This window comes from Ovis canadensis, chromosome 14 (genome assembly GCF_042477335.2).
Source record: "Ovis canadensis isolate MfBH-ARS-UI-01 breed Bighorn chromosome 14, ARS-UI_OviCan_v2, whole genome shotgun sequence".
Lineage (NCBI taxonomy): Eukaryota > Metazoa > Chordata > Mammalia > Artiodactyla > Bovidae > Ovis > Ovis canadensis.
Window position 1 is genome coordinate 23,770,491 of NC_091258.1, and position 9,567 is coordinate 23,780,057.

Genomic DNA, 9,567 nt, shown 5'->3' on the forward strand with positions numbered 1-9,567 from the left:
GCTGAGCTCATTGGAGCTTTGAGAACACATCCTCCAGGCCCACACCCCCACTTCAGCATCCCTCAGCCCTAATAGCTGAGGAGAGCACCTCAGTCAAGATTAGGATGGTCGCAGTGACCCTGTTGGCCCAGAGAACCCACCACATGCATTTTCTGCAGAAGCATTTTCCCTCTGACTTGAGAACTCTCTTTCTCTGAGGTGTTTCTGGAAAGATGTAGATGTTAAATCTCTTATACATTTAGCATTATCATCATTGTGAATAATAAATTTATGAGGCATGGGACTGTTTCAAGGTATCTTGGTTCCCGGAATTCTGAGCTCAATTTGAAAAAAAAGCTGCGTGTAAAAGTTCATAACCAACCGGAAATCTGAGATTTCTCCTTCATCGCACTTGCCGTTAGGCATAGGGGTAGGTTCTCCAGCCAGAGCGGCCCCTCTGCTGCATGTGGAATGTGGCCCAGCCTCTCCAGGTCTCACTTTCCTTATCTATAAGCTGGGCCTAGTTAAGCTGGGACTTCACTGGTGATCCGGTGGTTAGGACTCCATGCTTCTAATGCAGGGGGTGCAGGTTTGAGATCCCTGGTCTGGGAACTAAAATCCCATGTGTTGTGAGGCACAGCCCCCCCCCCCCAAAAATACGCTATTTCACAGACTCTTTGAAGAGCCAATGAGTTAATCCACGTAAACCATGTCTGTAGTTTCTCAAGCACAGGTCTGAATCCGTTCTGTTGGCCCCACTGCTGTCTGTAGACACCACATTGCACCACAGGTAGACTGGGTCCCGTACCATCCTCAGATGCTCAGCCCCAAGGACAGGCCAGCCTGTAGGAACCTGCTGGAAGAAACAGCCCTTTCCAGAAGAGAGCTGGTAGGGGCAAGGGCCGGGGGGCAGGGGGGCGGGCAAGTCAGGAGTCCTCTGAGCTGAAATGTCATTTTTATAACCAGAAAGACCTGGAATTACCAGGCCTTTCTTATCGCCTGATTGCACACATTCAGTTACGTGATCTCCAAGACCAGGGTCAGTCAAACAAGTTCAGACCGGTTCTTGAGGAATCAGACCAATTCAAAGAAGACCCACTTGGAGGATGGAGATCAGCAAAGGGACATTCAGGTGACTGCACAGATGGTGCATGAGGTTGACGGAGGCCCCCCTGGGTGCTCCCCTAATCCTTAGTGCAAGCCTGCAAAGGGAAAGGTGTGACCACAAGCAGTGTCAAGTGTGGTTAAGACTGTAGGCCACACGACATGTATTAAATGAACCTTAAGCAACACACAGTCACATGTGCTCAGTCATGTCCGACTCTGTGACCCCATGGACTGTAGCCTGCCAGGCTCCTCTGTCCATGGGATTTTCCAGGCAAGCATACTGGAGTGGGCTGCCATTTCCTTCTCCAGGGGACCTTCCCGACCCAGGGATCAAACCTGGGTCTCCTCCATTGTCAGGCGAGTTCTTCACCACTGTGCCACATGGGAAGCCCCTCCAGTATACAGTAGGTGCAGACAAATACCAGTTATATGAGGGACCTAGAATCACTGAGTTCATGGAGTCGGAAAGTACACTGGTGGATGCCGGGGGTGGGGGCGGGGGTGGTACGGGAGCCGGGGTGAGGAGTCAGTGTCTAACGGGGACAGAGTTTAAGAAGGAGAAAAATTCGGGAGACGATGATGGTAAGGGCTGCACAGCAGTGTGAATGTACTTCGTGCCACTGAGCCGTACAGTTAAATATGGTTAAATAGTATGTTTTATAGTATGTGGCTTTTACTACAATAAAAAAGCATTAAAAAAATATTTTCTGACACTGGAAAAAAAAAGCCCTGTGGAAAAAAAGAAAGACTGCAGGCCACTGAAATGGGGCTCAACTCTGTGGCTTTCTTCCCAGATGACCTTAGGCAACTAATCTAACTTTTCTTAGCTTCGGTTTCTTCATCTGTAAAATGGAGCAATTGGGGGTCCCCATAGTAAGCGCTTCTTGGGGTGGTGATGAGGCTTGGATTAGAGAATACTTCTAAAGCCCTCAGCTCAGCGCCTGACAGAGTAGGTCCTCAACAAATATGCGCTGGGGTCACCCGTCTTCAGGAAGAGGGCTGAACCTGTCCGCTTGTTTCCCGCTCGGAGGAATGATCAGAGCCTTCTGGATGGAAATGTAAATGAAATTTCCCCTCATCTCATCCCCAGAGGGCTGTCACTTAGCAATAATTGTTGATAATTGTACAGGACTTTGGAAACATCTTAAATTCCAAAAACATCCCTTGGAGCAACGGTCTCGGGGAGGAGAGGGGCACTCCCATCCTAGGGTAACCTAGGAAGACACCTCTGGTTTTAAGTTTTTTTTCCTTTCTTTTTTTTTTTTCAAAAGACATATATTTGAAGTAATTTCTGACTTACTGAACCGTGGCAAGGACAGCCCCTTGGACCCTCCACCACCATTCATTAGTCGCTACTGTTCCTTTCATCTCTGCCTCTCCCCCCAGCCCACACCTTCCCTCTGTATAAATCTGCATAGGTATTTGGGGGCAGTATCAGAGAATAAATTACACCTCTCATGCCCACACCCAAGATGCAAGTCTCTGCTGAGAGCTGGCTGCTTCAGGGGGCTGAGGGCCATTCTGAGCTCAGTCTGGACCCTGACACTGGAGGAGTTCTCGTCTTTCTTGAGAGGAAGATGAACATGGGCACAGGCAGCAGATCTGATTTCTCGGAGAGCAGAGCTGGGCTCCTCAGTGCATATTTGATTTACTTATTACAATAAAGAGAATTTTTGTTTTATTTTATTACTGAAGTCTGGTTGATTTACAGCGTTGTGTTAGCTTCAGGTATACGGCACAGTGATTCAGATATACACGTGCGTGTTTTATGTATATATATGTATATTCTTTTTCAGGTTGTTCTTCCTTAGAGATTATTATTGGCTTGTCCAAAATATTCATTTGGGTTTTTCTATAACAAACATCTCAAGGAAAAGCCTGGACTAATGTTTTGGCCAACCCAATAGAAAGTGTTGAGCAGGGCTCCTTGTACCATGCAGTAGGTTCTCACTGGTTATCTATTTTATATAGAGAGGTATGTACATGTTAACCCTAAGCTCCTAGTTTATACCCCCTCCCCAGTACGTCTTCTGAGTGGCTTCCATGCCACTCCGAGGCTGATGGGCCTCCATGCTCCCCTCTGACAAGATGACTTCACTGATGCTGCCTGAGGATAATGTGGTCACGCAGTCCTGAGCAGGGGCTCAAATCCATTGATTTCTTTTGTTAAAGGGACAGTTTTGGTAAACACACCCGGCACGAGGAGGGCATCTATTTCTGCACAGATCACAGTGTCCTTCCCTTGGCATCAGGAACTAGAATCCATTCCCAGGAAGACGGGAGGAGCAGGAATGTTTCAGAGAGCCTCGGGCCTGGAAAACAGTCGTCATTTGCTTGGAAAATTGTTGTAAATAGTAGTCACCGAGATACTGATAAGCTGTCTGCCAGAGGCTGTGGATCGGCCTTTGGTTCTGTCACCTTGAACAGTAAATGTCGGTCCTGGCCCTGAACATCCTGATGATGGTTAGGATCTCCAGAGAACAGAACGATTTTTATTGAGATATGATTGGTGTATTAGTTCCAAGTGCACAAATGTGATTGACCTGGTAGCCATCAGACAAGGCTCATGGGTGGAAGGGGAGGGTGAGCTGACCAATGCCAATTAAGTGAACCAGCATGAGCTGGCCAGATTTCTTCACTCTGCCACATTACATTTCCCCAGCTCCTACCGGAGAGTGTTTCACTGCCCTGATTGCGGGGTGGGGTGGTTGACAATCAGCAGTGGGTATTAGGTGGTGGGGATTCTTAGTAATTTGAGACAAATAAAATTACCTAGAGCTGACCACTTTTTACAGCCACTTTTGTGTGGTTCCTGATAATCTTTGCTGCAAGTCTGTGTTTCCAATTAAAGCATTTCTCTTAATCCTCATGATAACTTAAGAGGTTTTGATTTTATGCCCATTTCCTGGTGAGAAAACTGAGGCTCCAAGTGGGTTAGTGAGCAGTGGAGTGAAGTTTCATAACTGAGTCGTTTTGTTTGCAGTAATGACTTTCAAGTCTCTTGAAAAGACTCAAAAACTGCTGCTTGCCTTCCTTGTGAATGTGTTGTGTAATGACATTTGCTGAACAATATTTTGGAATTTGCTTCCAGTTCATCTCTTAAGAGAGTGATTCTCAAACTTTATATTTAAAAAAGTACTGAGGGACATCCCTGGTGGTCCAGTGGTTAAGACTCTGCACTGCCACTTCAGGGAGTGTGGGTTTGATCCCTGGTCAAGGAACTAAGAGCCTACATGCCATGTGGCAAAACACGACCAAATCAGGACTAACAACTTAATTTTTAAAAATACTGAGAACCCCGCAGAGCCTTGTGTAGGTTTTGGCTATGGGTATTTACCATATTCAAAAGTAAAGCTGAGACGCTCCAAATATTTGGCTGATTCGTGTTGCTACAGGGCTTCCCTGGTAGCTCAGCTGGTAAAGAATCCACCTGTAATGCAGGAGACCCCGGTTCAATTTGTGGGTTGGGGAGATTCCCCCGGAGAAGGCAGCAACTACCCATTCCAATATTCTGGCCTGGAGAATTCCAGGGACTGTATCGTCCAGGGGGTCACAAAGAGTCCGACACGACTGAGTGACTTTTGCAGGCACAACACACGCAACCCATGTCGATATATGGCAAAAACCACCACAATATTGTAATTGTCCTCCAATGAAAATAATTGATTTTTTTAAGTGACAATGATAAACTCACTGTGGCAGAAATATTATTTTTCTTAAAAACGGCTCTGTTTTCCAACATACACACAAAGTGGGCAGAGTGTCATGGTTTTACATATTTGCAGTTGTAATATGTGTATTCAGAGGACAGGCTCTTCATGTCTGCATCTGCATTTGGTGGGCTGCAGTGTCACACACAACATAGCTTCTGAAAAATTCTACCACACACTTGTGAGAGAATGAGAGTGAAAAACACAAATCATTTCTTAGCACTGTTATGGAAATAGTTTTGACCTCATAAATTCCTTGAAAGGAGCTTAACCCTCTCATTTCTTTTCCAGATGGTCGATTCTTACGACAGAAATTTTACAAAGAATATCCAGGTAGGAGAAGGCCCATTCTTTCCTTGCAGAGGGTACTAAAAATGGTGGTGGGCATTTCTGGGGTGAAGAAGAGAAAGAAGCCCTGTGGGCTGTCCTGAGAGCTCCAGTCTGAAGCTGCTATGAAAGAACATGACTGTATTGCACCTGGTGGTTCTTATGCCATCAGCTGGCCCTTTGGGGATCAGATGCTAGGAAGCTAAGATGCTTCTGTTGCGCAAAATCTCTCCTGCAACCTGAACAGTCCTCCCCATGGGTGGGAGCCACTCCAGGCTGCAGGCTGGGACTGGGGCAGCAGCTCAGGGATGGCTCATAGAGGGCAAAGTGGGATCTAGGTTTGGGGAATAAAGGAGACACCCTATGGTCTGATGGTGGGCAAGAGGACTTACAGCAAACACAGCTTCATGCTAAACATCAGAATGTAGGACTCGATGTACAAAAGCTCCTCCTACTTTCATTCAGGGAATTGAAACATCTGGTTGACACCATCTGTCCAGCCAGTTGTCCGTCCAGTTATCCACTGATCCATCCATTCATGCAATCATCCATCCATCCAGTCTTCCACCATCCAACCATCCAGTCTTCCATTCAACCATCCAGTCCTCCTTCCATCTTTCCATCCATCCATCCCATCTTCTATCCATCCAGTCTTCCATCCATCCACCCATCCATCCATCTAGTCTTCCATCCATCCACCCATCCATTTCCATCCTGTCTTCCACTTATCCATCTATCCATCCAGTCTTCATCCATCCAGTCTTCCAGCCATCCATCCTTCTGCCCATCCAGTGTTCTGCCCATCCACCCAACAATTCATTCAATCATCCATCCATGTGTTCTTCATTCATCTACTATATTTATTTTTTAAGAATTGACAGTACGTATTTATGAAGGGAAGGGGATGACAGAGGATGAAATGGTTGGATGGCATCACCAACTCGATGGACATGAGTATGAGCAAGCTCTGGGAGTTGGTGATGGACAGGGAAGCCTGGCGGGCTGTAGTCCATGGGGTTTCAAAGAGTCAGACACAACTGAGCAACTGAACAAACTCTCTGTTCTGTGCTGGAGGTTGAGGCTATATTTGTGAATATGGCAGATCCAGTCCATGGCCTCACGCAGCTAACATCAAGCAGGAAATCACAAAATGAATAAAGTCCAAGCGGTTATTTGGTGACTGCAGTGATCAGGACCACTGAGGTCACATTCAGGACACCATGAAAATAGACGGGGATGTAGGGAAGGCTTCCTGAGGAGGGGACATTGAAGCCCAGTATGAAGAATAATAAACAGTGGGCAGAGGATCAGCAGATGTGAGAATCGTGAGGTTGAAGCAACTCGGCCATCACAGTAGCCGAGCACGTCATGAGCACAGGGTTGGGGCAGGGAGCAGGCAGGGAAATGTCAGGAGTTGACGGCAGACTACACAGGCGGGGGCCCTGGGGAGGAGGGGGAATGGCTGCAGGTGGGGGTTGCTGCTGCTACTGCTGCTGCTAAGTCGCTTCAGTCATGTCTGACTCTGCGACCCCAGAGATGGCAGCCCACCAGGCTCCCCTGTCCCTGGGATTCTCCAGGCAAGAACACTGGAGTGGGTTGCCATTTCCTTCTCCGAAGGAAGGTGAAAAGTGAAAGTGAAAAGCGAAAGTTGAAGTCGCTCAGTTGTGTCCGACTCTTAGCGACCCCATGGACTGCAGGCTCCTCCACCCATGGCATTTTCCAGGCAAGAGTACTGGAGTGGAGTGCCATTGCTGGTGGGGACTAAGGGACCTCATCTAGGGGAGAGGAGGGGTCAGAGCCAGGCTGAGGCATTTAGAGTTAGTTTGGCTGCTGAGCTGTGAGCACCTGAGCAGGAATCCACACACCTGCCCTGACCGCCCGATTCTTTCCGCAGAGGGCGCCTCCAAGTACGTGGCAGAACACGGACAAGGACATCAGAGGCACTTTCAATAAAGTGACAGCGGTGGGTAAGTGGGAGGTGTGATCAGTCAGTGACAGTGGGTGGCTTTGGGCAACCAGGTGTCTGAGGTAGCTTTCGTCACAAAGTTGACCGATAGGAGAGCAAGAAAAGGGTTGACCTATGGGAAGAATGTGAAGATGCCCCTGTAATTTCAAAGTGAACACGTGAGCGCCTTGGGTGTAATCAGCAGTAGAAGTTCCTAGAGCCCGTGACTCTGAACCCGAGGACCAGTCTAGGCTGTGACTGACTTTGCGTTCCTTGGCAATCGGCAGACACACCCTCTGCTGCCACAGGAACTTGGTCGTCTGTCCCCCTCCCTCTGCCGCGTGGTACTACCCACGGCCAGTGCTTGGGCGTGAAGCAGGTGCCCTGTGGCTCCACAGTCACTCGTGGAAGTCTCCAGTGTGCAGACATGGTGCTGGGGGGATGCCATGGATAAATCAGGGCTCCTGTTCTCAGGGGCTGACATCCTCATAGGAGACTAAACCCACCTACCAGCAGGATAGGCACAGCCTGCAATGGTGTGAAGGGCGTTGGACAGACAGGTGATGTGAGGCAGGATAGGAGGGGACTGCTTCAGACGAAGGTCAGAAAGGTGAGCAGGTGACATCGGAGCCAGCATCTGACACGGGCATCCAGGCAGAAGGAGCCAGAAGGGTAAAAATCCCAGGGCAGGAAAGATCTTACTGAGGAGCCCCATGGAGGCCCCCGGGGTGGGAACAGAGTGAAGGTGGGGGCGGCCGGCTCCAGAGGTGATTGGGTAAGAAGGCACGGCTACACTCTCAGGCATTCTCCAAAGTGAGAGACAGGCGGATGCAAAGATCCAGTAAAACCTGTATCTTTCAGCCAGTAAAACCTGGACACCCACCCAGCGCTCTGAAAGCTCAAGTCTGTGCGTGGTAAACAGAGCCTCCTGAAAGCAGGCGACTTACCCCTGAATGTCCTTGAAGGGCCAACATCAGGTTTCAGGTTCCAGAATCTTCAGGTGTGAGTGCTGCAGGAAAAGCTAGAGCCCATGGGGATTGATGCCAACATATCTATTACCTGCTGATGACAGGAACAGTCCTTGAAGTGGCTCTGACCCACTTGAGTCTGTGAACCTCACATGGGGAAGTGCTGGGACCAGTGGGAAAGAGCAGGGCAGTGAGAGATGATGTAGGGTGCCTCTTAGGAACCAGCTGGCCAGAACTGGGTTTAAACTCCTGCTCCACCACCAGGTGATCTTAGGCTAATGACCTCCCCTCTTCAAGCCTCAGTTTCCATATCTGTGAAATGGGAGTGAGGAGGAGTGATGCATTAGGAACTTAAATGAGATGGGAGGGGAGATCAAGATGGCAGAGTAGGAGGACTGGGAGCCCACTTGCCCCCACGAATGCATCAAAAATACATCTGCACATGGAGGGACTCACTGCAAACACATTGGAAACTGGCAACAAGATTCTAGCACAACCAAGGTTGTAAGAAAGATCCACATGGAGTCAGATAGAAAGGTGAAACCCAGAGAGACTTAGCAGTGAGTCAAGAATTGAGTCTTAGCAGAAGCTGGCATCCTTCTGGTGCTTCTGGTGTGTGAGGCAGAACTGGATGGCACATACTTATGACGCTATGTTATTGGGTTCATGTTCATTCCCTCTTTCCTTCCCTTTCAGCCTGTCTGCAAGAACATTCCTCCAGTTTCTGCTGAGCCTCGGAAATCCTTGAGTAAAAAATGATTTGACCTCCAAGGTCATGCCCAACCCGAGAGAGCATGACCCCGGCGGTGTTTGGAGACAGGGCCCCTGGCTCTCAGCCCTGGCGTGGCCCAACCTGGCGGGGTGACTTCATGCGAGCCCCTCACTAGCTTCAGGTTCCTGCTTTATCATCCTGGAAATGAGGCCCTCCTAGTAGTCCCCTTGACCTTGCCACCCCCCAGATCTGCCATGGGAAGAGGTGACTTCCTTTGGGAGCTGTGTGGAGGTCAGTGTCTTGGTTGGTACAGGTTTCTTCCAGGTTTGACTCTAGGAGACATCTACCCATTCCAGATGTTCTTGAGATAAGTCTGCTCATCATAAAATGGAAATGAACTCACCTGCTCATGCGTGATTCATAGTTTTAAGCACCTGATGACCTTAAACTGGATGTGCTGGAGCCGTGGAATCTGAGGGTGGGAGGTGGTGGCTGTGATGGGGATGAGCTGTCTGCTCAGCTCTGCTTCTGGACGCCTGGACTATCGGCGCTACATGCATACCCTGTCGGTGTGGGTCCCTCTGAAGCAGCCCCTGGGAGAAGGATTGGATTTATTGATTAGGAAGTGATTTTAGCAGGGAGTTTCCTGGGGAGAGCTTGCACAGACCTACCAGGTGATGTAAGGTGGTCTTGCGGAGGGAAACTTTGGTGAGACCTGCCCCGCCCCCCCCCCACCCCGCACGGTGGTCCTGGGGGCAGCCTGCTTTCCCTCAGGGCCAGCTCCGGGGGGGCACCCATCACATGCTCAGAATGGCCTCA

The 9,567-nt window shown here is 49.1% G+C and overlaps 1 protein-coding gene across 11 annotated transcripts in view; it reads left to right on the forward strand.

The window, feature by feature from the left end:
- The window catches only part of WFDC1 (WAP four-disulfide core domain 1), a 60,197-nt gene extending 51,047 nt beyond the window's left edge, over positions 1 to 9,150 (forward strand). For 4 of the 11 annotated variants that reach the window (XM_069552580.1, XM_069552578.1, XM_069552577.1 and 1 more), the window contains 3 exons: positions 5,088 to 5,129; positions 7,018 to 7,090; positions 8,733 to 9,150. In XM_069552580.1, coding sequence (XP_069408681.1) covers positions 5,088 to 5,129; positions 7,018 to 7,076 — 101 coding nt within the window. In that variant the 3' untranslated portion in view covers positions 7,077 to 7,090; positions 8,733 to 9,150. Of the gene's footprint in view, positions 1 to 698; positions 869 to 5,087; positions 5,130 to 7,017; positions 7,091 to 8,732 lie in introns of those variants that run through there. The other 7 variants (XM_069552588.1, XM_069552586.1, XM_069552587.1 and 4 more) reach the window with 2 other exon arrangements.
- The last annotated feature ends 417 nt before the right edge of the window (positions 9,151 to 9,567 follow it).